The sequence below is a fragment of the Ambystoma mexicanum genome, chromosome 13, assembly GCF_040938575.1.
Source record: "Ambystoma mexicanum isolate Mex_15411 chromosome 13, UKY_AmexF1_1, whole genome shotgun sequence".
Lineage (NCBI taxonomy): Eukaryota > Metazoa > Chordata > Amphibia > Caudata > Ambystomatidae > Ambystoma > Ambystoma mexicanum.
The window spans coordinates 623083258-623111065 of NC_090938.1; the positions used below are offsets into that span (position 1 = coordinate 623083258).

Here is a 27808-nt window from a genome sequence, read left to right on the forward strand (position 1 = left end):
AGAAAGTTGGCATGAACACAAGGGCCGGTTTAATTGCACATGGAGCTTAGATAGCCTCCTCTTTTCTGACAACACCCTCGGTCGCCTGCATAAAAGGGGAAGGAAGCTTGGAGCGGCTGCACTCCTCCTGCTCCCCAGTCCAGGAAGGCTCGCACCTCTCCCGCACTCCAGACCGTACTGTGTTGAGCGACTTGGGCTTCTCAGTTGCCAACACTCGATCCTCCCCAGTCCGCCATGTCGTCGAGTTACAGCTTCAGGCAGAGCACCTCCAGCTCGCAAAGGGGACCCGGGGGCATGGGCTCCCGCGCCTTCTACAAAGCCCCAAGCGTTCATGGGGGCTATGGGGGGGTGACCGTCTCCTCAGCTAGGCTAGTCTCCTCTGGGTTCGGGGGTGGCCAGGGCGGTGGCTATGGTGGGGGATTTGGCAGCAGTAGTGGTGGCGGCAGCTATGGTGGTGGCTTCGGCAGCGGTGGCGGTGGCGCTGGCTTTGGGGGCAGTTTTGGGGGTGTCAGTGTGAGCGGCGGGGGCCTCCTGGGTGGCAGCGAGAAGGAGACCATGCAGAATCTGAACGACCGCCTGGGCAGCTACCTGGACCGGGTGCGCTCGCTGGAGGTGGCCAACACCGACCTGGAGCAGAAGATCCGCGAATGGTACGAGAAGCAGGGCCCCAGTCCCACTCGCGACTACAGCCACTACTTCAAGACCATCGAAGAGCTGAAGGAAAAGGTAAGAACCCTACCGCTGCGCGGCATGATGGGATGTGCTGGTGGGTGATCCCCCAACATCAACCTCAGGTGTTGGGAAGCCAACTGAGGAGGGGTAATGTCAAGGGTCCCTACCCCAAGGGCAGCCTTCACTGTATGACTTGACTATTGGTATCTTGCAATCGCTTGGCATGTCCGGTGCCTGGCAAGTGTATGAGATACCATCATGCACAGTGGCACCAAGTACCACAATATAAAAGAGCTCTCAGGCGGCGCCAGGCCAGACTTGAGTAGACCACGCCAGTGGCGTGTCCAGGGAGTGGCCTGGGGTGGTACACGCTACCTCATGAATCTGGCCACCCAGGTGCCACCTAATTATCCTAAACTATGATCATTATCTGTGTGTGCGCTCGTACTTCATGCCACCCCTGCATAACTCAGAGCCCCCACTTGGGCCACCGCAGTCAAAAGAGTCTGGACAGGCCACTGCATCATCCAGCCCTGGTGTAATTCGTTCTATTCTGATACTTGCAGTTTTGCTTTGCCCATTATGAAAGCAGGACTACAAGTTCCATAATGCAAAGGAAAATAATGGGACTGAATTCGGGAGCTAAAGAGAGACTGTTTCCCAGTGCATGCATTTTGCGGTCCCATTTTGCTAAGAGAGAATCATGTGTCTGACAGTGACTCTACCTTCTTGTGTCTTTCCAATTTACCAAAACCCTGCTTTCAAGAACGTGTTACACGAAACATGTGTGCAGAGATAAACAATAGTGCAAAAACTTAAGTTACCAGTATGTAGTGCGGTAAGGCAACCTAAAGTGAGGACCTTGATGCGACAGCAGAGTGCGCAGCCTAGGTATTGCTGGCTGAGGATGTAATTAATGTAAAATGACATTTGTGTAGCGCCTATTTCCCAATTATATGGCCTCAAAGCGCTGTAGGTGAACACCCTCGGGGGACCCAAGTCTGTGGAATGGGAGATTCGTCAGAGGAGTTTAGAATGCGTGTGTGATCTGTGGAAAGCACAGGCGTGCGGGTTGTGTGCCCAAATATGGGTGTCTCTATTGTTTGCAGGAATGGACTGCCCCACTCAAAAAAAAGTATGCAAGCTGCTTCAGCATGTAGGAACGGGTGTGTAAGGTGCCTGTCAAACCTACCACTGCACACCTCACAATGTGCATGTCTGGTGGTTGTTTCATTGGAAATTGGTCCCACGCAGATTTTGTCGGCATTATAGCTCAAAAGGTCAATGCACCTGCTGCAAGAAAAACTTTGCAGTAAAGCCACGGTCTGTAATACAGACAGGATAGGCTCTGTCTCTGATACTTGGGTGGTTAACAATGAAAAGTAGAATTTAGTTCATCATTGGTTAACATTTATAATTGACAGGGCTCTAACGTCTAAGCTTCGAATGCCGAAAGTGGGTAAGCTTAAGCGCAAAACTGGTGCAGTAATTTGCCCAGGATCACAGTGTCGCCAAAAGGCAGGGGGTGGCTGGGATTGGATGTCACCTGTCACCTCTCCTGGTCCCCAAGCCCATAAATTGCCCACTCTGTCGGGTGCTACTTCCATCATAATAAACTGTTCCTTCTTTGCGGGTGGGGAGGTGGTAGCAGGGGTGGACTGGCCTATAGGGAACTCTGGAGATTTCCCGGTAGGCCTCTGCACCCTGGGCCTCTTTTGGGAGGCGTTTCCATAGGAAAAGCATTGGACTTGCTGAAAATGCGTAATACAGGGCCACTTTGAAAATTATTTCCAGGGCCTCTTTTGGCTTCCAGTCCACACCTAGGTGGTAGGGGTAAGGGGATTATGGGGGCAGCTGGGGGTTGAAACTGCGTGTTCAGTACCTCTTGGGCCGGCCCTGAAATGCTGTGAACTCAATCAATGATGCAGGAGTTTGCAAACAGGTGGTGTGCGAGGGAGGAGAACACAGCGTACAGTACTTTGCAGCCTCCGCCTAGCGCCCCGGGGGACGCTCAGCTCATCCTCTCCACTGCCTGGCGAGCACCCGTTACCTCTGCACCTGTCGCCACCACCTGCATATCCGCAGCGCGGCAGGCACCTGAATGTTCGTAAACGTTACGTTATGGTATCGTGCATTTGTTTAGCACGCACTGCAACGCAAATCACCTTTATGGACGTATGAGCATTTATAGGGGTGAGGGTGTTGGATGCTAATAAAAAGGTAAGCAATTGCACTGAAACATATGTGCACGAGGCAAGGCTGTGGCAGTACATTGTACACACAGAATGTATGGGTGGACAAGGGGACATATAAAGCTTGATAGGTAGAGAGAGAGGGTTGCATGGAAGGCTTAAAAGCTGGCTAGCTAGACAGATTGCCAGATAACAGATAGCCAGGTAATTAGATGCAAAGCTAGAATACTAGCTAGATACATAGAGCAATAGAAAGAAATATAGAAAGATAGAAAGACAAACGGACGGATATGTAGATAGCTAGATGCATATGTAATGGCATTTGTCATTTGTATAACACCTTTATCCCATTGATATGGTCTCAAAGAGCTCTGGGTGAACGCACTCGGGGGACCAAAGTCCGAGGATTGGGAAAAATTGTCTGATAAATTTAGAATCTGTGTGTGCATTTGGCCAAAGTGATGTTGGGTGGGATGGCCGAGCCCCGGTAAGCTAGCCATGTCCAGCAGGCATGCAGATGGGTGCTGGGCAGTGGTCAGGAGTGTGTGTGAGGCCCTTTCTCCCACACAGGTGTTGCCTGTTTGGCTTGATTCTTCTACCCCGCTACCCCACCCCTGCCCTCGCTCCTCCAGCTGACTCCTGCAGGAGTATGTCCAGATACATTCTGGTTTCACCATCACCGTCTTGTGGCCAATGCTGGATTTGACTTTTATGGACTTCATTGATTCACGGTGCGTCACCCTTTCTCATGGTGGCCCTGAATCATGCTGTTCCCATGTTCATCTTGTATCCATGCTTGCAGCATTATGTGTTACTGCTGACTTCTGCAATTGTATTCACTCTCCCCTCTTGCTTCTCCACTCTTTTTGACTGCTTACTCCCTCTTCTTTCCTCCTCTCCCTGTCTTCCTGTTCCTATCTCCTCCCCTCCTCCCCTCCTCCCCTTACTTCCTTCTATGCACTTACTCTATCAGAATTGTCCCTGATCCTAGTATGATAGCAACCTTGTCTGTCTCCTCCCTCCTCCCATTACTTGCATTTTTCCAACACCCCCGCCCGGCACTATCTGAAATGTCGTCAGGCCTAGTACGATAGTCACATTTCCTCCCCACTCTCCCCCTCCCTTCCTTATCTATATCTTAGATTTTGCACTATCTGAAATGTCGTCAGGCCGAGTATGATAGTGGCTTGTTTTGTTCCTCCCCTCCCTTTCTGCACCCCTCTCCCTCACCTTTTGTTTTTCTCCGGCTCTACCAGAAATGTCGTCAGGCCTAGTACGTTAGTCACCTGCCTGTTTCCATTTCCTTCCCACTCTCCCCCTCCCTTCCTTATCTATGTCTTAGCTCTTGCACTATCTGAAATGTCGTCAGGCCGAGTACGATAGTTAACTTCACATCCTTACTGTTCATGGCCTGTATGAATGTCATTGTATTTTCCTTTGTTCCTCATTTGCCTTGAAGCGCTTTGAAACACATTGTGTATAGACGCTATATACATAAACTATCATAGCATATCAAGAGACTCCAGCTGGACCGGATTTTTGTCGTGGGACTTAGTTGCATTCTGATGTCGGAGGTGCTGAGCGAAGATACAGAGATAATCAGTCAGATAGGTAGATAGCTAGATACATGGGCAAACAGAAAGGACACAATAGACAAGACGGGGAGGTGCATCTACACCACGCCAAGTTCTACTGTTACTAGTAATTGCAGCATATACCACCTCATCCCCACGCTCATGTCCCTTCTCCTTCCCCGATAACACAAGTCTGCTCTGGCTCATGGCCAGCGTTCCTAGAGCAGCCCCTGCCTCGCTCCTTCATCACTTTACACTTCCGAGTGAAAAGCCAATAACACAGGGAGTTACCCAGGATGCCGACAACGACGTCCGCCACGGCGGCGTGTGACGTTTAGAGCAGGAATGAGCCGCCTCTCCAGCTGGACGCTTCCGAATAGTGCAGGCGGCGGGTGGGGGCAAACATTCGAAACAAGATGTCCATGTTGGGGTGCGGGAGGGGCTGGGTCACAGAAAGAACCCCTAGGTCTCACTGCATGTGCTCCTTGCTCCATTTTGTTTCACCAAGAATGACTCCCGGCCTTAAATCGAAACATATCGAATGTGATCTTAGGTATCATAATACTTAAGAAAACAGACCCCACTTGGTCTCCTGCTATATCTTTTCTTATTACACATCAGTTGTATGTTTCTTACAAAGGAGTAACATGCTAATAATAATAATAATAATACAAATAATAACAAAAATAATAATAATAAAATAATGTTACTTTTAAATGCTTCATGCTATATTACTCCCTCTTCTAAGCGCTGTGATAAAACCTGTTAAGTTTACCCAGTTTCGTTGCTCTCGATAAATAGAATTTGGAAGATAAAGCCCTGCCAAGATGTAAATGTGCAGAGGCAAGCACTTAACCTATGAGCTATCGAACCGGCCCACCCTCGAACCAAACCCCAAACCTGTGTAGAACTCTGGGTGGTGGGACACTCCAGGGGGCATATTTCAAGGGGGAATGGCTGCCATTTTGTGTTATGGTGGGTGCCACTGGTGGGTGCCTTCTACTTGGAAAATAATATCACTGATGGCAAGGCTTAGTTTCAGCATTGACTTTAACTTGTATACCTGTAATATTTGTGTAAAGCCAATATCCGATTTGTAGTCGAACCCCTCAAATACAACCGGGCCATTCCAGAAAAGCCTTGGTTTTTCTGCACCAAAAACACAACAGAGTGCTGTATGGCTGGAGTAGTGAAGCTGTGTGGAGTGTGGTTGGACGAAGGGAAGAGGGTGGCACGCAGGGCGACAGCAGAACTGGAGCCAAGACAGATCTGGAGACTAAAAAGAGTCCCCTATCTAGAACAGGAAAGGAGCAAGTCTGGCTAGATGGGAAATGTTATCATTAGTTAGAGTCAATCTGGTGTAATCATGAAGTGGGAGAAAAGACAGATCTGGAGACTAAAAAGAGTCCCCTATCTAGAACAGGAAAGGAGCAAGTCTGGCTAGATGGGAAATGTTATCATTAGTTAGAGTCAATCTGGTGTAATCATGAAGTGGGAGAAAAGACAGATCTGGAGACTAAAAAGAGTCCCCTATCTAGAACAGGAAAGGAGCAAGTCTGGCTAGATGGGAAATGTTATCATTAGTTAGAGTCAATCTGGTGTAATCATGAAGTGGGAGAAAAGACAGATCTGGAGACTAAAAAGAGTCCCCTATCTAGAACAGGAAAGGAGCAAGTCTGGCTAGATGGGAAATGTTATCATTAGTTAGAGTCAATCTGGTGTAATCATGAAGTGGGAGAAAAGACAGATCTGGAGACTAAAAAGAGTCCCCTATCTAGAACAGGAAAGGAGCAAGTCTGGCTAGATGGGAAATGTTATCATTAGTTAGAGTCAATCTGGTGTAATCATGAAGTGGGAGAAAAGACAGATCTGGAGACTAAAAAGAGTCCCCTATCTAGAACAGGAAAGGAGCAAGTCTGGCTAGATGGGAAATGTTATCATTAGTTAGAGTCAATCTGGTGTAATCATGAAGTGGGAGAAAAGACAGAGATGGAGACTACATCTATAGTGTAAATGATCGAGCGGGTCTTATCTGCCCTCGATATCCTCCTATGATAAGAGTGATGACGGATCACAGGTTTCTTGGTTGCTCTTGCAACGTTGGGGTTTGCTCACACATTTCCCGCCGTGTGCATCGGGCGCGCCCAGAGAACACACAATTGCGAGAGCAAACATCCCACATCCCAGGCTTTGTTGACTTCACTTCCTTTCTGTATCCCAGATTACCATCACTCAATCTGATTGGCTCACAAAGTTTCACTGTTTACCCATTGGCCTCACCCTGTCAATGTTCCTTCAGGAATAAAGAAATTATACAAAAAGGCGGACAGCAAATATTTGAGCAGCTGCCTATTCAAGTGCAGTCAAGCAGCTCAGTCAGTTTGGGTGAGCGGGGCACAGGCCAGGCCCTACCCTTTTCTTCATTGTATCTCCGAGATAAGCAGTGGTCGAAGTGAGCGGGAACGGCCGGGATTTGCGTTCCACTACTTTTATTTGTTACTCGTAACAGTCCCACTACTTTTTGTAACCGTTTTCACCATTCCGGAACTGTTCTTTTTGAAGTTAAATCACACTTCTCTAATTTACCACCCAATAGCAGTTACAGCTGAAGTAAAATATGTTTCAACTCAATGAGCAGTCAAGCAGCATGGCTGCAACCAATGAAAAATGTATTGCCTGTTGCTACTTTCTAGCCTACTTCGTCCCTTGCTGAGGCCATAGTACCACTACTTTTCTTGGTACACTTCTACCACTGGAGCCAAGGACGGAAGAGCAAGGGAGGTTCCTGCAGGACAAAGCATGGTCCAGGTGTGACAATAACACGCATGCGCATTGGCTGGATGATTGCTGTCATGAGAGGTGGGATATCCTGTAGGCAACCTTAGCACAGTCGCTGATAGGCAGGCCCATGATAGACAGGTAAAGCTGGGGTTAACATGTCATGCCAAACTGGCCACTGAGCCACCCCGAAAATCATTTTTGGGGCAAGGCATACTTGTGGCCTGAGCAGGGCTAGGACTGCCCGTTAGGATGATTCCAAGAACGTGACCATGGGCCTCATTCTGAGATTGGAGGTAGCCATGGTGCTATTTACGCCATGGCTGCCTCCATACCGGGTCCGGCACCGGTCTGGTTCAATGGGGATTTACCGGTACATTCCAACCCTGGAGGGACCGGTAAGTCCTCATTGAACCAACCATTAGGGCTCAATGGAATGGGGAGGGAGCTAATAACGGGCTCGCGAATAGCAGGCCCGTTATTAGCGCCCTGGTCCCTTAGCGGGACCCGTAAAGAACGTGTGGTCAGACCACATGTCCTTTACGGGTCCCGCTAAGGGACCTCAGAATTGGGCGGTAAGGGATTACCGGCACCGGTCTCCTTACCGGTGGCCGGTATCCCTTACCGCCCAACTTGTAATGACCCCCCCCCATGTGTTTTTTTCCAATAAAATGTAAAATGTGTTTTCCAATCAAAAAAAGTTCTCGGTCTGTGTGATGTATTCCTGTGTTTGGGGACTATGGTGAGGGTAGACTTACCAGAGGCGTAGCCAGGATTGTCTAACAAATGGGACCTGAAGCTAAGGTAGCTGGGCCCACCGCAGCAGCATTAACATCTGTAAATTCCCACACAGTGCTTCTGAGTGGCATTTACATATTATGGGGGGCCTTGCCCACTCAGGCCCTACCTTGTATACGAATCTGAGCCTCCATATGTTGTTTGAGTGCTTGCTGCAGATATGTGTGTGCTACCTTCCAGTGCCTTGTTAGGAAGATGAGGAGGGGGGGCTGACACTGCAGTTTACATAGTTCAGTCATTATTAAAGGGAGTGCCTGACAATCCATCTCTGGTGGATGCTTTGTAAACAGTCCCGTTCCTCTGCACAAGACGCCTGTGGGCGGGGTTCAAGGCTAACTGAGGCAGCTGTGTCTACAGAAGGGTGAAAGAGGAAACTACTCACGGGCACGTGACGTGCAGCATGCGCACTGCAAGCTACTGAGTAGCCTATTATCCACTGTATATGGCCGCCATGAAAGCATTCAACGCCTCCATTGATTATGCTGAGTGGGGAGCTTCACACGCTTTCCTGATTAAAAGACAAACATTCAAAGGCAAAGAACAATGCTGAACAGGGCTGAGCAAAATTAGGCTTTTCTTGGGAAATTGCCAAATCTTGGGCAAGAAGACACCTGGCCAAAGAAGCCCTTTTATATTTTACAAACGTTCAGTGCTTTAAATGGAAACTGAGTAGTGCAGGTACTCACTAACCCAGAGTGCCTGCTTACTGTTGAGAAGTGCTGGTACTATGACTTGTATGCAACTGTGGGAATCACTGGGCCACATTGTGAGTGTGCCTGTCCAGAAAAAAAAAAACAGTGCTGGTAAACCTACCGGCACAGTTGTTTCCAGACCAGCACACTACGACTCTGCTGGTGGGTGCCGTCCCACCCGCCAGGGTCAGACCAGGTTACGATTTTGATCTCCAATGACGAGGAACTGCCCCCTTTGAAGGGATATGATTGGGAGGGATAGAGGGGTGGGTGGTCGGTTATGCCAAATGAGGAGTGGGCAGAGTACACCTATGCCACACTGTTCCCATACTCTTCTAATAGCTTATTCATATCTTTCCAGATCTTCAATGCCACCGTTGACAACGCGAAGGTGGTGCTGCAGGTTGATAATGCGCGCCTGGCTGCAGATGACTTCAGAAGCAAGTGAGTATGGACCCCGCATGCCCATGGGTGTCAGGGATGGGCACATAGTGAGAAGGAAAAGGTGGCAATGCAGTTTTTGTTCACTTTGGTCCCTTTTTGACACATAAAGGTCTCCCTGTTGACCAATGAGATGGCCGATTTTGATGGGAGAAGGCATCGCCACACATCCTTGCTCAACGCCAAGGTCCAGACTGACCTAGATATTAAGGCCCTGATAACCTGTTCATATCTCTGTGGCAGCCATTTTAGTCCTTTTAGGCCTCATCCCTGACTATGGTGGCTACAGTTAAAGGTGGAATAAGGAAGTAAAATGGTGGCAGCAGGAACGCTGTGCTGCTAGAAGACCCAACGACACTTAGAGGAACAGTGGGCTTCGAAAAAAGGGCAGATCATTCGAAAACCGAGTAGGTCTAGTGAAAAGCACATCTTACTTCAGGCATGTAGCTGACACAAAGACTTTCAAAGACTAGTTAATCAGACCTTTTCAAGAATTCCCATTGGCCGTTTGTTCAGAAATTCAATTCAAAATTAACTTTAGGAGCTCTGATGCGAACATAGGCCCTGAGTAGAAGGGAGAAAGTTTACTAATTTCTCATCCCAAACTACTTGAATTCAAGAGTACACAAATTTGGAGATGCAAATTCAAGCAACAATAATTCTCTTTTTTATATTCATGTTGTCCATAATGGCAGCACTCAGAGACTGTCACGCAGAGTCTTGCTTTCTTTTGTTTTTCCCCTGCGTCTGATTTTGGGTGTGTTGCACAGGTTTGAGAATGAGCAGGCTCTTCGTCTGAACGTGGAGCAAGACATCAATGGCCTACGCAGGGTCCTGGACGAGCTGACCCTGTCCAGAACTGACCTGGAGATGCAGATCGAGAACCTGAAGGAGGAGCTGGCCTACCTCAAGAAGAATCACGAGGAGGTAGGACCTGTCCCTTAATCAGGAGGGACCCCCCCCTCCCCCAGAGGGGTCAGATGCAAAGGAAGCAAACGCAGCCTCTTAACCAGTGTCTGCAACCTGCGGCTCTCCAGTTGTGTTGTTCTACCACTCCCATCAGCGCTATCTATCCCAGTCAGTTGTGTGTGGGATTTGGAGAGCTTCAGGTTGCAGAACCCTGCTTTAAACTTGCACTTTGCACATTGGCACATACTGAATCCTACTACAGGGTCTCCAAATAGATTTAAAGAAAGAATCCTTACATTTTCTCAATTGTATTCAATTTTCATCTCACACGCCTTAGGTCGCAAGCGTTTTCGGTATCCAGTGAACATGTAGCCAATAAAAGTGTCAGTGAAAAAGCTGGGGTGAAAATACCTGTGCATTGAAAAAGTTGACAAGCAAAAAGTAGTCAAAAAATGCAACTGAAAAGTACCCAAAACTGTAGTACTGTAGTGCTGCTAGGGTAATTGCAAGGGTTCATGAGGGTTTAGTGTCTGCCTGGTTTAGGATTTTGATAGGAGTGGGGTAAAGAGAAGGGTTAGACTAAAGAAGTTGTGGTTTGGTTTGTTGTTACGGTAGATTAAGTGTCAGAGTAAGTGTTAGGGGTAGGAGTTATTGTATGTCTAGGTGTAATAGAGTAATGGTTTGGGTAAATGTTAAAGAAAGCGATAAGGAGGTTGGAGAGGGCGGTGATGTTGGCGTAGGATAGCGGCTAGGATAAACTTAGTGCTTAAGGTAAAGTAAGCATTAGGGTAAGTGGTAGACTTGCAGTTAGCGTATGACTAATATTAGTATTAGAGAAAGGGTTTAGATTAAGCCAAGGGCTGTGTACTTTGTGATGAGCTGATGATGGTGTTGGCAACAGGTTCACTGTTTTCTATTTATTTTGTATTGAGTCACATGCAAATAAAATGTTTTAGCGCACTGAAGGGTTAGTGTTCTGTAAGAGCAGAGGGTAGAATATGGGCTGTAATTTCGAGTTAGGGCAAGGTTTAGGAAAGTAGGTAGGGTGATTGTGGAGTTTTGTTTGGAGGTCTGGCTCAATTCTAGTGTCACAGCCTTGTACTTTTGTGTATTTGAAATCAGCTTTTTAGGGGACCTTTGTAATGGCAACATTTTCACACATTGCATTGCTTGTATTGGATGACTACATTTTTGAAAATGACTTTTTGCTGACTACATGTTCACATGACTACATTTCCCTGGGGACATTTTCACCTAGAGTCACATTTTCTTTCACTAATCGTCAATGCTACACCTGAGAATCAAGGCCCAGTGATTAAGGCAGCCTCTTTGCAGCCATATAGTCTCGACTCATGCATTTAGTAATGTTGAGCAGAGGCGTTGCTAGGGAGGGGGGCTGAGGAGGCTATATCCCCGGGTCTTTTGGTTGTAGCCCCAGATAGAAGCTCAAGTGCTACAACCATCATGCTAGCTAGTCCCGAGTCCCGCCAGTCCCGACATCAGCTTAGACCCTGATCTTTTACAGAGCTAGCAACACCCTTGCTGTTGAGCTTTAAAACCTACTGTATTTCTGTGAGTCACGCATTCCCCAGCAATGTGGAAGTGCTTAGAAACTTCTTTACAGGGTATCATTAATTTCAAAGTGCCCTATTTTTTTAAAACCCGGAGACTTTTTGACTTGCTCATTCTTTCCATACGCCAGCAAGACTGGCTCAGAGCCACAAGACTGATTTGTGACTGGCTGTTACCCAGGCAAACTGGTCATTCAGAGGCACTGGTCTACTGGAGGTCACTGGATTACCATGTTGGTTAAGCCAATTCAGATCTATGATAACATCATGCCTACCTGTGTGACGTCAAGGTGATCCCATCCCAACGTGTGTGGAAAGTCTGACTAGCATGCACCACCTTCCTTGAGAAAGCACGTGGACGGGTTGCTTGTCCTCTGTGATAAAGGTGTGGTGGCCATGCATTTATATATTTATTTATGCATTTGTTACAGCACACAAAAGCCTTGGGTATCTCGGTGCTAGTTTCATTGGGGTGCATTAGTTAGGTACATTAGTTATAGTGGGTCATGAGTGGTGGCTAGGGCCCTGTGGGCAGCCTCTGCATCTCATCAGTTGATAATGTGTCTCTTTGTAGGAGCTTGGTGCCATGAGCGGCCAAGTCGGTGGCCAGGTCAGCGTTGAAGTAGATGCCGCACCTTCTGTGGATCTTGGCCGAATCCTTTCCGAAATGAGGGAGCAGTATGAAAAAATGGCTGACAAAAGTCGCAGGGAAGCAGAGGAATGGTTCTTCACCAAGGTAAGCTATTGCCAATGACCCGCCAAATCAACATCGAAGGGCCGCATATTGAGTTCAGTTTTGCCCTGTATGATTTGACCACTCTCTTTGCTTTACAATGTTCTTACCTTCCTCTAGACAGAAGAGCTGAACAAGGAGGTGGCCAGTCACACACAGGAGGTGCAGACAAGCAGGACTGAGATCACCGACCTGCGGCGCACCATGCAGGGCCTGGAGATCGAACTACAGTCGCAACTCAGCATGGTACGTGAACAGGTTTTGGGGTGCGGCTGGAGATAACTGTTGGAAGCTCAACAGTGTTTTGATCTGCAGACCTTCTTCAGGAGCAAACATCAATTCTGCAAATAAACCAAAACAACAATCAAAATCACAGTAGCAGAAGCACACTGGCATGAGTGCCCTTAATGCCATCCATTGATTCCTTACAAGGTTCATGCCATAAACCCCCTGTAGTGCACCCTATACACATGGGTGTGTGTGTATAGGGTGCCCTACAGACACCCTATACACACACATCCGTTACTCTTGCTCTTTAACAAGGGGAGTTGCAGATGTCCAAGCTAGGGTGATTCGGTTGAGGACCCCCTGCCTCAATTCTCTGGATTCTGGACCTCTGTGGAGGTCAGAAACTGGAACCTCGTTTTATATCATCTCACTATGAGGCGAGTTGGCAAGGACAGCTTTCCGGATGCAACAATAGACAATCCCGCCACCCCCATCCCTGGAGCCCCCAACAAGCACCCAGCTGCCCCAGGGAGCATGGGGTAAATGTGATCAGTGGATGTGGGACCCCCTGAAATAGTTAGAGCATCAGGTGTTGTTAGCACTACATAGAAACAAATAGAAAACTTCAGGGTGGATTGAAAATCCTATAATAGTTTCAGCTGAAGTTATAGATTACCAGATTTCAGGCGCACGCTTTGCGCCACTGCTCCAGAACTCAGCATCGTCATCATCATAAACGCTATAATTGGCAAATTGAAGTAAGGCCTTTTCACTTTTTTGTAGGACAGTTTCCTAGAAAACCAGTAAAAAATCCTTATTTCTTTTTCACTGGTTTTGCCAGTAAAAAACAAACAAATCTCATCGTGTTTAACAATTATACAAACAATGAAACAACTTCTTCTTCATCTTTAAAACAATTTGAGGATCGCTTTGTATATTAGCAAAATTCCTAAAAAAAAAAAAAAAAAAATCCAACATAACATACATTTTTCTTTATTGGGTAAAATAAAAAGCCCAATCTTTTTAACTTTAGAACCTTTGTTGTACATGTCACTAAATGTTTTTTTCTAATTTCATGTTTTTTGAAAAGTGCCGTTTGTCGGTAATTGGCCCCCTTTTAAGCACTGGCATAGAGTGTACGTAGGAAGGACCAAGTGACGATAAGGGGTGATCATGGCTAATCTGTTATAACGATGAGAAAAGGCGGGTATACCACAATACCTTTGAATTAAAAGCCTTTTACTTAGCCAGGGATATGCAAGCATGCAAGCAAGCAGGACTAGTCTTGCTTTACTGTCCCAAGCATACTTGGAGAGACCTACAGGGCCTTGCGTTAGCAAGGTATATGCAAGCAAGCAGGACTAGTCTTGCTTTGCTGTACCAAGCATACTTGGAGAGACCTACAGGGCCTTGCGTTAGCAAGGTATATGCAAGCAAGCAGGACTAGTCTTGCTTTGCTGTACCAAGCATACTTGGAGAGACCTACAGGGCCTTGCGTTAGCCAGGGATATATGCAAGCAAGCAGGACTAGTCTTGCTTTACTGTCCCAAGCATACTTGGAGAGACCTACAGGGCCTTGCGTTAGCAAGGTATATGCAAGCAAGCAGGACTAGTCTTGCTTTGCTGTGCCAAGCATATTTGGAGAGACCTACAGGGCCTTGCGTTAGCCAGGGATATATGCAAGCAAGCAGGACTAGTCTTGCTTTGCTGTGCCAAGCATACTTGGAGAGACCTACAGGGCCTTGCGTTAGCCAGGGATATGCAAGCAAGCAGGACTAGTCTTGCTTTGCTGTCCCAATGCGTTAGCCAGGGATATGCAAGCAAGCAGGACTAGTCTTTGCCCCAAGCATTTTATAATTGATTTGTATAATTGCTAAAAAAGAATTGCAATGGTTTCCTTACCCAAAATCAAACAATATTAATAGTATCCTTCATTAGTAATTTATTTCATACACTTAATTTTCTGGGCACTTGATATATATTGCAAATGTATTTGGAATCTACAAAAAAAAATGTATTCTCTTTTATTCTACCCATTAGCAAACGTAGGCTTGTTTTTTCCGAATCAAAATAAGTTGAAATTCCATACTTCTGCGTTCTGCACACATAGCCGGTAATATAGCTAAGCGGGTTGAGCACTCGGGACTGCGATCTGAGCGTGATCTGCAGGTTCAAATCCTGGCAAGGCCAACTCAGCCTTTCATATTTCCGAGGTCGATAAATGAGTACCAATTTCGGTTAGGGATATTGTATGTAAATATGTGCTCTGTAAAGCGCTTTGGATAAAGGTGCTACATGAATAACACATCATTATCTTATTTTGGGATATTTGCATGATACTTTAATGTTTCACCCATTCAATCTTGAAATCGCTATTTTTTTTAAATGGGTTTTGATGAAAGTAAAACCTCTACAGTTAAAGTGCCATACTTCTATACAATGTCCTGAAAAAAGCCATAAAACATAAGAAAAACATTTTTGAAAATTTGACAACCTCTGTTACGGTATTTTCACTTGATGTTTTTAAAATACGCACAACAGATTTTAAAATTATATTTTTAAAGATTAAAACCACCAGAAAGAAAATAGAATAATTCGATGAAATTGATTCAAGTGACCTATTCTAATAATTCATACTCTTGCAGATGTTTTCAGCAATTCCCATAGTAATGTCGTACTTTAGTTTTGCAGATTAGTAAAGTTACATAAATATTTTTCTCATAATGATCCACTTGCATTTTAATTTTGTACATGCTCCCCAAAGCTGTTCATTTTGTGAAATTATGTTATATTGATAAACTTGCCTAATTTCACAAAAATGTCAAAAAACAGTTCACCCCTTATTAAAAGGCAGGACTATAAATCTGACCTTGCAACTCCTAGTAAGCAGAAAGCGGTAGGATGAAACGTCAGGGCTGGCACAAAGTATAAGTGTTCTAGACCTTCTACAGTCATGTGACCGATAAACCTTTGCTCATCCTCTTTCAGAAAGCCTCGCTCGAGGGAACCCTGGCAGAAACAGAAGCCCGCTACGGTGCCCAGCTCCAACAGATCCAAGGCATGATATCTCACATAGAGGCGCAGCTGGGCGACCTGCGCTCCGACATGGAGCGCCAGAACCAAGAGTACAAAATGCTGATGGACATCAAGAACCGCCTGGAAATGGAAATCGCCACTTACCGCCAGTTGCTCGAGGGCGGCGACACCCAGTAAGTTTGCACTGGTATTGCAGCATGGGACTGATAAGCAAGAGTAGTTGTATTGTATGTAACAGAAAGAAGGAGTGACCAAGCGGTGCATAGATACTATCAATATCCATGAATATAACTTCCTGGCATATGACTCATGTGGCAACTAAGACCAACCTAGTGGTGCCAACTGAAGTCATAGATAATGCATTACGACCCAGTCCATACATTAAACCGGACAAGTCTAGATTTCCAGGGCGTCCTTAATATCAATTCTTCTTGAGTGAATGCCAACGTCTATCCAATTAAAAGGGTTGTCCATATCCGGGCCTTGAGGACCGGAATCCTGACAGGTTTTCAGAATATCCCTCATTAATATTCATGAAAAAGAAAACATGTGCATACAGTTAGAAAAACTGCATACAAATTTATCTCATGAATATTAATGAGGGGTATTCTGAAAACCTGGCATGGATTCGGCCCTTGAGGCCTGGAGTTGGACAACCCTGAATTAAAGCAGCCACTTGTGCGCCTAATTCCATCGATAACATTGATGGCTGTTGAGCAGCCATCTCCATGTTTATTGTCTCTTTTGAGCTGTCATCAACATATGACTACACATCAGCAATACATCAACGACACACTCCTGGGCTTTAACAGCTACCAACCTATTGCATTCTGGAGTTTCACTCTTGTTCCACCTCAGTTGATCAATTTGGACTGAAGTAAAAGTTCAAGACTTGAAACATTGAGTCACCGGTGATGTGGAGCCATCCGGTCACTCAGACATCAGTGGACGTGAGGTGACCTCCCCGTCCAATAACATGGTCCATAGCGGGCATTGCTAAACTATATGCGGGTCTTACTCTATAGCTTGACCTTGAACCTGCTTTCTTTATTTAGACCAGTGGCTGTCCTTGTTTCAACTAGGGCAACCCCTCCAACTATAGGTTTTCAAGTCCACCCTTCATTCATTTCACATTTGGGCTTGATGCGCTCATCAGCTCTGGTTCTCTCTAGATTGGACTATTGTAACAGCCTCTTTCTAAATCTACCTGCCTCTACTCTCCGCCCTCTGAAACTAATCCAGAACAGGACTGCAAGACTTGTCCTTAGCCTCAAGCCCTGGGATCGTATCTCTCCAGCTCTGAAATCTCTTCACTGGCTCCCAGTGGATGCAAGGATTAAATTCAAAACCCTCTGCATTGTCCACAAGGCTTTCTGGGGCCTAGGTCCAAAATACCTTCAGCTATCCCTCCCCTCTCGAGCTCTTTGCTCCTCTGCCTCCAACTCACTCTGGGTCAGTCGTTTTTCTAAGAAACGAGCTGGGGGTAGATCTCTGTCTTCGGTTGGGGCCTCCCTCTGGAACAGCCTCCCTGCCACTCTAAAACTTGAGGAGAACCATCTCCGGTTCCGGAAGCACCTCAAGACCTTCCTCTTTTCTTCTGCCTTTGCTCCCCCTCTCCCCTGCTGATCTGTTCTCTCTTGGCACTGTGCACCTGGCCACCCTCTGTCTTTTGGGCCTAGGTACCTGCTCATCCTGGCACCCTCCTGCACTGCCTCCGGGCCACACCTTGCACTGGGGTCTGTATCTGTACCCATACAGCCCCTATCCCTTTTTCTTCCTGCACTTATTGGACCTACCCTGTCTGCTGCCTTAAACCTAGCACATGCAAATTGCTGGCTGCACTAGCACTGTTTGTTGCCTTTAATATTTATTTATTGTTATTTATCTGTTTCTCCTCTGCTTTGCATTTTCCACTTCTTCCCCCTTCCATGCACTTTTCCCCTCCCCTCTCTCCCATTCACTTGCGCGTTCTCAATGTCACTGGGCCTAGTAAGATCGCTGTTTTGTTCTCCCCTGTTCCCCTCCCTTGCCTTGTCGCGCTCTGAAACACTTGTGTACGAGCGCGATAGAAATAAAATATCAATCAATCAATCAATCAATCAATCAGCTGACAGCTCTCTGTGGTTTGTGAGTTGTGGAAAACAACCTGAACTGCCTGGCCCCAAAAGTGAGCCCCTATCGTTGTGAAACACCCTAGTGGTTGTATGCCAAGAGGCCCTTATGTGCAGCACAATCTAAGAGTCTACAATATGCCTCTACAATTCTACTCCTCCTTACTGTGTGTAATGGGTAGGGGAAGTTCCAACTCTCCGCTTAATGGAAGTCTACTTTCATGATCTGCCTTTCCTAGGGAGAACTCCCTCGCAGGGACTTCATTTCAAGGCGCCACCCCACTCCCGGAGGATACAAGGCGCTTGCCAGCAAGCTATAGTTATTTATTTGGCTATATGTCAACTGCTCCAAAAGATTTCGATGTCATTTTTTTTATTTACTAGTAGGTTTTCCCACAAGCCCACCCTCCTTAACTCCCCCTACATTAGTTACTAGCCTAAGCTCGCACCCCACATATATTTGGGGCAAAATCTGATTAAAAAAACTTCGAGGACTTCTACTTCAATAAAATCTCCTGTGGAAGAAACTCTCTATCCCATTTTTCATTACATTGAACTTGCTTTTCATAGTACAGTAAATAACAGCTGTGGCTAGGCACACATTGTATCAACGTCTTTGGATCATAGTGTTTCAATTCGACTTGTGGCCCGCATGCAACAGGCGAGTTAACCCAGTGGTCTACCTCCCCTGTATGCAGCAAGCAGTTGCCATTAGTTCTGCATGCCCACACTAATTCCAATGGCTAATCATATAAAGGGAGTTAAGGGCAAGCAGCACATCTAACTTATAGACAGAGCAGGGACTCTTAGGATTTGGAAATGAGAGTGACATGTTTCTGTCTTTTTCTCCTCAGGATATTAGGAGGAGGCGGCTCACAGTCCAAAGAGGGTAAGCATGTTTCTCCTCCCTTCTCTTCTTTTATTTCTCTTGATGGACTCGATTTCTCTCTCTGCCCCTTCCCTCACTTCTCCCTCTCTCAGAGACTTCCTTAGCCTCTCTCTCTCTCGTTCTCTCTCCCTCTTCCTCCTCGTTTATTCTTTCCAACTCTTTCTCCATGTCTCTCTTGCTGTCTTGTGTTCATGAACTCAGATCCAAGTATGCAAGCTTTGCCCTGGAAAAAACGTTCACATACGTTTTACAACCACATTCATCATTCTATATAACGGATTTGTCGATTCATGTCCCTGTGCAAGTGAGAAGTTGAAATAGGAGCCTTGGTTACTAAGTCACTACTTTGCACTGCTGAAAAGTGACTGTGCACTGCTGACACAAACCCTGGTTCATGGAACTGTGCAGAAATTCTTTTTGCAGTGCAAAGTCAGTGCATAGTCATGTGTGCAGTCCCCCTCCCCTTCCACTCCTGGTTCGATCTTCCCCTCTCCCTTTCCTCCTGGCTTCTTTCTCTCCCTGCTTCTCTACATTATCACCCTCTCTTTATCACCCCTCTCTCTATAGCTTTATCCCACCCCCTTTCTCTGTCCTTCAATACTCCTTCCTTACTCTCTCACTCCCTCCCAGCCCTTCTCTCGCACACTCTTTTTCCTCTCTCCCTTCTCTCCTGGCTTCTTTCTCTCCCAGCTTCTCTGCATTATCACCCTCTCTTTATCACCCCTCTCTCTATAGCTTTATCCCCCTCCCTTTCTCTGTCCTTCAATACTCCTTCCTTACTCTCTCACTCCCTCCCAGCCCTTCTCTTGCACACTCTTTTCCCTCTCTCCCTTCTCTCCTGGCTTCTTTCTCTCCCAGCTTCTCTGCATTATCACCCTCTCTTTATCACCCCTCTCTCTATAGCTTTATCCCCCTCCCTTTCTCTGTCCTTCAATACTCCTTCCTTACTCTCTCACTCCCTCCCAGCCCTTCTCTCGCAGACTCTTTTTCCTCTCTCCCTTCCCTCCTGGCTTCTTTCTCTCCCAGCTTCTCTACATTATCACCCTCTCTTTATCACCCCTCTCTATAGCTTTATCCAACTCCCTTTCTCTGTCCTTCAATACTTCTTCCTTACCCTCTCACTCCCTCCCAGCCCTTCTCTCGCACACTCTTTTTCCTCTCTCCCTTCCCTCCTGGCTTCTTTCTCTCCCAGCTTCTCTCCATTATCACCCTCTCTTTATCACCCCTCTCTCCATAGCTTTATCTCACTCTCTTTCTCTGTCCTTCAACACTCCTCCCTTACTCTCTAGCTGCATCCCACCCCATTCTCTCTCTTTCTCTCACTCTTTTCCCCCTCTCCCTTTCCTCATGGCTTCTTTCTCTCCCTGCCTCTCTGCATTATCCCTCTCTATCTTTATCAACCTCTCTGTATAGCTTTATCTCACTCTCTTTCTCTGTCCTTGAACACTCCTTGCTTACCCTCTCACTCTCTCCCATCCCCTTCTCTCACTCACTCCTTTTTCCTCTCTCCCTTCCCTCCTGGCTTCTTTCTCTCCCTGCCTCTCTACACCATCCCCCTCTCTTTATCACCCCTCTCTCTATAGCTTTATCCCACCCTCTGTCTCTCTTCTGCCCTTCAACACTTCTCCCTTACTCTTTCGCCCCTCCCATCCCCTTCTCTCTATCACGCTTTTTCCTCTCTCCCTTTCCTCCAGGCTTCTTTCTCTCCCTGCTTCTCTACATTATCACCCTCTCTTTATCACCCCTCTCTCTATAGCTTTATCCCACCCTCTGTCTCTCTTCTGCCCTTCAACACTTCTCCCTTACTCTTTCGCCCCTCCCATCCCCTTCTCTCTATCACGCTTTTTCCTCTCTCCCTTTCCTCCAGGCTTCTTTCTCTCCCTGCTTCTCTGCATTATCACCCTCTCTTTATCACCCCTCTCTCTATAGCTTTATCCCCCTCCCTTTCTCTGTCCTTCAATACTCCTTCCTTACTCTCTCACTCCCTCCCAGCCCTTCTCTCGCACACTCTTTTCCCTCTCTCCCTTCTCTCCTGGCTTCTTTCTCTCCCAGCTTCTCTGCATTATCACCCTCTCTTTATCACCCCTCTCTCCATAGCTTTATCTCACTCTCTTTCTCTGTCCTTCAACACTCCTCCCTTACTCTCTAGCTGCATCCCATCCCATTCTCTCTCTTTCTCTCACTCTTTTCCCCCTCTCCCTTTCCTCCTGGCTTCTTTCTCTCCCTGCTTCTCTACATTATCACCCTCTCTTTATCACCCCTCTCTCTATAGCTTTATCCCACCCCCTTTCTCTGTCCTTCAATACTCCTTCCTTACTCTCTCACTCCCTCCCAGCCCTTCTCTCGCACACTCTTTTCCCTCTCTCCCTTCTCTCCTGGCTTCTTTCTCTCCCAGCTTCTCTGCATTATCACCCTCTCTTTATCACCCCTCTCTCTATAGCTTTATCCCCCTCCCTTTCTCTGTCCTTCAATACTCCTTCCTTACTCTCTCACTCCCTCCCAGCCCTTCTCTCGCACACTCTTTTCCCTCTCTCCCTTCTCTCCTGGCTTCTTTCTCTCCCCGCTTCTCTGCATTATCACCCTCTCTTTATCACCCCTCTCTCTATAGCTTTATCCCCCTCCCTTTCTCTGTCCTTCAATACTCCTTCCTTACTCTCTAGCTGCATCCCATCCCATTCTCTCTCTTTCTCTCACTCTTTTCCCCCTCTCCCTTTCCTCATGGCTTCTTTCTCTCCCTGCCTCTCTGCATTATCCCTCTCTATCTTTATCAACCTCTCTCTATAGCTTTATCCCACTCTCTTTCTCTGTCCTTGAACACTCCTTGCTTACCCTCTCACTCTCTCCCATCCCCTTCTCTCACTCACTCTTTTCCCCCTCTCCCTTTCCTCATGGCTTCTTTCTCTCCCTGCCTCTCTGCATTATCCCCCTCTCTTTATCACCCCTCTCTCTATAGCTTTATCCCACCCTCTGTCTCTCTTCTGCCCTTCAACACTTCTCCCTTACTCTTTCGCCCCTCCCATCCCCTTCTCTCTATCACGCTTTTTCCTCTCTCCCTTTCCTCCAGGCTTCTTTTTCTCCCTGCCTCTCTGCATTATCCTTCTCTCTATAGCGTTATCTCACTCTATTTTTCTGTCCTTCCACATTCCTCCCTTACTCTCTCACTCCCTCCTATCCCCCCGTCTCTCTCTTTTCCTCTCTCTTTTCACCTCTCTCTTTCCTCGTGGCTTCATTCTCTCCCTGCCTCTCTGCATGTTCTCCCTCTCTCTCTCTCTCTCTCTCTCTCTCTCTCTCTCTCTCTCTCTCTCTCTCTCTATCTTTATCACCATCTCTATAGCTTTAGCTCACTCTCTTACTCCACTTCAACACTCCTTCTTACTCTTTCACTCCCTAACCCCTTTTTCTCTCTCACTCTTGTGCCGCTCCTCTTTTCCTCCTGGCTTCTTTCTCTCCCTGCTTCTCTGCATTATCCCTCTCTCTCGTTATCACCCCTCTCTCTATAGCTTTATCTCACTCTCTTTCTCTGCCCTTCAACTCTCCTCCCTTACTCTCTCTCTCCCTCCTATCCCCTTCTCTCTCTTTCGCACACTCTTTTTCCCCTCTCCCGTTCCTCTTGGCTTCTTTCTCTCCCTGCCTCTCTGCATTCTCCCTTCCTCTTTCTCACCCCTCTCTCTTCAGCTTTATCTCACCCTCTTTCTCTCTTCCTGCCCATTAACACGCCTCCCTTACTCTTTAACTCCCCCATACCCTTCTCTCTTTCACTCTTTTTCTTCTCTCCATTTCCTCCTGTCTTCTTTCTCTCCCCGCCTATGCATTATCACTCTCTCTATCACCCCTCTCTCTATAGCTTTATCTCTCACTCTTTCCCCCTTTCTGATATTCAACGCCAATCCTTTACTCTTTCACTCCCTCCCATCCTCTACTCTCTCTCTCACTCTTTTTCCTCTCTTCCTTGCTGTATTGCTTGCAGTTGTATCTCAAGGCAGAAGCCAGTGCTGACAAAGTGTAGTTTTACCACCACAACCGAGCATACCAGTGTGGCCGCGTAAAGTGAACAATGTTGAGTTTCCTGAAGGAGTCCCGGGGGGCGGCTGAAGGGTGGACAAGGTGGTTGGGGGTGAAGAGTTTGGAGAATTTCCACATTTTCCAAGGTGGAAAGTTCAGGTGGTACCCTGGAAATTATTGTCTCCTTGTATCACTCTAGTTCTTGGTTGGGAGTCACGCGGTGATCGGGGCTTGTACTGTGTCTCGTGCCTCCTAATATCATCCCAGTTTGTGCTTTTGCGACTGAGCTGCTTGAACTTCATCCCGTTTCACACTCTGGAAGAGTAGCTTCAGATTACTACTTTCTGAATCTTTGTTTCCTGTGCAGTGATGATACAGCTGTGACTTGTCAGCATAGGTGCCAAACCCCCACACATACCTCATCTCGTATATTGTGGTGTGGTTGCGCATTGGGAAAAAGTAGGAGCTGTATATCGCTGGGCTTGCAGATGCACTGTATGTTACTGTCAAAGAGCATGATGAGCCGCTGCCTGGATGTACATATTTGATTGGTTGATGAGTCCAACACTATCTGTGGCAGTCAACAGGGTTTGAAGTGGGAGTATTTTATTGCTGTTGGCAGTACATTGATTTTTTTTAGGGAGTAGGGCAGTCATTCCCATCCTCAATAGGAGATATTGTAGATGAGTACAAATATATTGTAACTTTCAAATAAACATTTTTTTGTAATGTATAGTTCTTTGCTACTAGTAATTAATGCAAATTAAAAGACTTGGTCCATAAGAGTAGTGCTCTTTCTAGTAGCACTGCTTTGTTGTTGCTTCGGACCCAAAGGAATTCCTAGAGCAGTGCGATTGGAAACCGGGGGAGTGCAATATGTGTGCTTATTTTTTCGTTGAGTGTACTTTTACTCTCCAGTTTGTTTTGTTGGGAGATGCTGCCTGTTTCTAAGGCGTAAAAGCGACTGGTCCGCCACTCATCTGTAGGGCTCCCAGTCTGCTCGATACCTTTGGCGGTACAGAATATTGGATAGAGGTTTATAGTGTGTTGTTTTTTGGCCCCAAACGAGTTTTGTTTTTATCAATGAGGATTCATAATGTTTGTTGGAGGACTTTGATATTTGCATCAGCCAGTGGGCATGTGTGTCTGAATTAAGGTGTTTACTACGAGGGGCTGTTAGGGACATACTTCAACATGTCAAAAACATATTCCTGTTAAAAAATATATATATTTATGTATAATATATTGAGAAGTACACATGGCACATTGAAAGACCTATATCCTACAGTAAATTACATGTATGATAGGATCACATATGTATATCATAGTAGGAACCAATGATAGTGCACGGTGACATAGAGATATCAAAGATTGAAAATGCCCATATGCTACACAATGAAGGACATGCCATAGTCAGTGAGATCATTATTTCATAATCAGAGTTGTTTATGCTCACCACTGAACGCAAATGACTTATGTTGCAAATGGTATGCCATGTTGTGACAACCACTTCAAAATATTGAAATCATTACTTAGCATTATACAATATACATATGCCCTGCACTGCAATGCACTTGCTGACAAATACAGCCATCTTTTATTGATTGAAGTCTATCTAGCACATAATGAAAGAAATGCATATTCTGCCGAATGAAACAAGGCACATGACGTTACTGAATTGCATACATCATAGAATGGCAGTAGAGTGAAAAATACATGTTCATAGAGTGAGATTCGCCATGTGTCTAATGACTCTGCCCGTCCTATGGCCCCGGGACATTCGCTCTGCTTGCTGCAGTACATTGCAACTCGGCAGTGAGCATGAACACCTTGGTCATTGAAACCATTGTCTCAATCACTAGTATATTTATTTTCATTGTATAGCACAGGAATTTTCAATCCACATTAGCACTATTTCACTGTCCAATATCATTGTTTCCTTATTTGATGTAAACATTTCCCCCTGTGAGATAGGCTTTGCACTGCCAGATGTATAGGCCTTGTTATATCATAAATACCAATGAGCATATTATAAAGAGATTTTTGCGTCAAAACTATGTGTTCAAAATGCAGCATTAATTCCCTAATTGCCCCTCACGGCTCATGGATGCAGTTTAAAAAAAGAGAATTGCAGGTGTGAGCTGATCATAATTATGCCATTGTGCACAGTTCTTCCATTGACGCGCAACACAATGGACAATAAACTAAATGCACACACACTCCATACAAATAACACTCAGTGCAGGTTGTACACATCCATCTAATTTGTTTAAAAACAGGTATCTTGTTAAAATGATGCATTTTCACATTTGCATTGAACTATACATAACATGTTATTAAAAGAGGGGGGTTGAAGACTAAGGGAAACCATGGGCAACACACAGAAATAAAGCATTTAAGGAGGTTGAGTAACTGGGAGAGGAGATTCAAAAGGAACCAACAGCTAAGTGGACACTTTTTATATTGGTTTACTCAGGAGTACACATTAAAAACTGGATAGAAAACAATTCAAGCAATCCACTTGTTTGGTGCATTTTATTGAGATGAAACGTGCATGAAAAGGTCTTCACTCTGAACATCTATCAGTTAACTACTCGCGCGGAGTGTGCACTTCAGTGAGCTCTAGATAGATGACATGATGCACACCCAGGGGGGCATCAGTGCAGATGTGTTGTTCTAAGCCCCCCTTCATCTGAAGCATTTGACAGCCTCCTCTAGAGCATGGGGTCTGGGTGGTATCTAGGGTGGCCAGGAGTGTAAAGAAGATCTTGATGGGCTCTGGGTGGTCTGTAGGGTGGCCAGGAGTGTAAAGAAGATCTTGATGGGCTCTGGGTGGTCTGTAGGGTGGCACAAGAGTGTAAAGAAGATCTTGATGGGCTCTGGGTGGTCTGTAGGGTGTCACAAGAGTGTAAAGAAGATCTTGATGGGCTCTGGGTGGTCTGTAGGGTGTCACAAGAGTGTAAAGAAGATCTTGATGGGCTCTGGGTGGTCTGTAGGGTGTCACAAGAGTGTAAAGAAGATCTTGATGGGCTCTGGGTGGTCTGTAGGGTGGCACAAGAGTGTAAAGAAGATCTTGATGGGCTCTGGGTGGTCTGTAGGGTGGCACAAGAGTGTAAAGAAGATCTTGATGGGCTCTGGGTGGTCTGTAGGGTGGCACAAGAGTGTAAAGAAGATCTTGATGGGCTCTGGGTGGTCTGTAGGGTGGCACAAGAGTGTAAAGAAGATCTTGATGGGCTCTGGGTGGTCTGTAGGGTGGCACAAGAGTGTAAAGAAGATCTTGATGGGCTCTGGGTGGTCTGTAGGGTGGCACAAGAGTGTAAAGAAGATCTTGATGGGCTCTGGGTGGTCTGTAGGGTGGCACAAGAGTGTAAAGAAGATCTTGATGGGCTCTGGGTGGTCTGTAGGGTGGCACAGGAGTGTAAAGAAGATCTCGAAGGGACAGGGAGAGCATCAGGAGGCCATTATCATCAATGTATTATCTTACATAGACCAGGGGAACAGACATTTTAATTCCAGTTTTGAGAAACACAATCTCACGTCAACACTTTGACAGCACGTTTTCATTGGCATAGGGGTCACAGATTTAATTAGTGTTGGAGCTGATATTTTTGCTTTCTATTCTATCCCGATCATGGTTCTGGGGTGCGTTGTGAAAATCGGTCTGTGGCGACAGAACGCTGCTACTGCCCAAAATGGTGTTTGTCTGTCCTTTTTAACATGTATGCAGACTTGTATCTTATTTGCGTGTGGCATAAATGAACAAAATAGAATTCAGGATGTTGTATTCCACAGTTACCTTCTGGCATCGCTCACAAGTGGTACAAACACACTATACAAATGTGTATTATTGTGTCATGTGTTCCCATTCCCTCCACCTTTACAAGATGCTGAGTCCTGTCTAAGAAAGTCGTAAAGTCCCCAATTTCTTCACCTTCACAGGGTCCAAAAGCGGGGGAAAATGAGGGAGCCACCGCCGAGAGAATTAGGAGGAGCCCCAGTTCAAAGACCACGCCAAAGAGAAGGAGGATGAAATGGAAGAAGGAGGAGACACCTTTATGAGAAAAGACAAGAAGACACTTCCCAGAAGACGCCCATGAAGACATGGAATATGATACTTGGCGGCCATTTTGAATCTGAAAGTATAGCGTGGGCGTGCAGGCGATCTTCCGTAGTGAGGTGCCAGGTTAACGGATCCAAGCAGAGGCCTTTCTCTGCAGGCTTCTTGGCTGACCTGACACGGCATTCCTGTCATGCGTCTGTTCAAGTCTCAGTGCGATGACTTTTACTCCCACCCTCACTGTCCATGTAAAGTGGCCCTCACAAGAAACAAACGCATATGACATCATTTGACTTTCAAAAGAGCTCGATTTACTTACACTGAAACACAAACCACTAATTGACTTATAGAAACGTGGCCTCACTTAGCAGAAGAAAGCTTCGTCAAGCAGTAAATGAATGGATATATTAGGTTGAAATAATGCAACGTGATCGCCGCCGGCTAGTGGAATGTAACATTTTAGAATTGTGCTGCTTTTTGCATGGCTGGATTGCTTGCAGAGCCAGTATACAATAGATCTGTCTTGGTATGTTTTTTTTTTTTTTTTTTTAATGACCAGAGTTCGTATCACGTGCTGAGTGCAGCCAGGGGCAGAGATAGAGTGTGAGCAGTGGAATATTTGTATCATGTGCTTAGTGGAAGTAGACTTACTTATAGACAGGGGAAAGGGCTGCAACCCAGGACTTCCTGTTGACACGTTGTCATTTAACACAAACGCTAACAATTATAGTGCCAATCCAATGGTTCTCTGTTTAATGAACTTATTTTAAGTTCTTTGGGGATCTAATGCTGTTTTGAGCCGGACCTAAAAACGGCCACGCTTCAGCGTCAATTGTGGGGGTGATGCTGTAGAAAAAGAATAAAAATGGCATTGTGACAGAGCAGCACATCCCATGAGATGAGGCCTCTAAAAGTTGGGATGTTCTATTTCCCTCAGTGGGAAATGGTGCAGTCTGTTCCCACGCGCACACTGTCTTCTAGACAGTTGGGACATCCCACCATTTGCAAACATTGATTATGGTTCTTCTCCTTCTGAATAATTTCTTCTCTCCGATGGTGGACTTGTCAATATGTACGTTTTGACTAACTAATAAACTTCCTTTGCTGGGTGCTCTCAAACTAAAA

The 27808-nt window shown here is 46.1% G+C and overlaps 1 protein-coding gene across 1 annotated transcript; it reads left to right on the forward strand.

The window, feature by feature from the left end:
- LOC138521580 (keratin, type I cytoskeletal 19-like) lies at positions 1 to 27808 on the forward strand. Its single transcript, XM_069634523.1, has 8 exons — positions 1 to 726; positions 9068 to 9150; positions 9918 to 10074; positions 12202 to 12363; positions 12481 to 12606; positions 15577 to 15797; positions 18590 to 18624; positions 26566 to 27808. The coding sequence occupies exons 1-8, from the start codon at positions 235 to 237 to the stop codon at positions 26586 to 26588; spliced, it is 1299 nt and encodes a 432-aa protein (XP_069490624.1). The 5' UTR covers positions 1 to 234; the 3' UTR covers positions 26589 to 27808.

Bases quoted from the DNA above. Each gene is read 5' to 3' on its own strand.
- LOC138521580 (XM_069634523.1), top strand. From the start codon at position 235: ATGTCGTCGAGTTACAGCTTCAGGCAGAGCACCTCCAGCTCGCAAAGG. The intron at 9,151-9,917 runs GTGAGTATGGAC...TGTGTTGCACAG, and splicing joins GCAGATGACTTCAGAAGCAA to GTTTGAGAATGAGCAGGCTC. The intron at 12,364-12,480 runs GTAAGCTATTGC...ACCTTCCTCTAG, and splicing joins AGGAATGGTTCTTCACCAAG to ACAGAAGAGCTGAACAAGGA.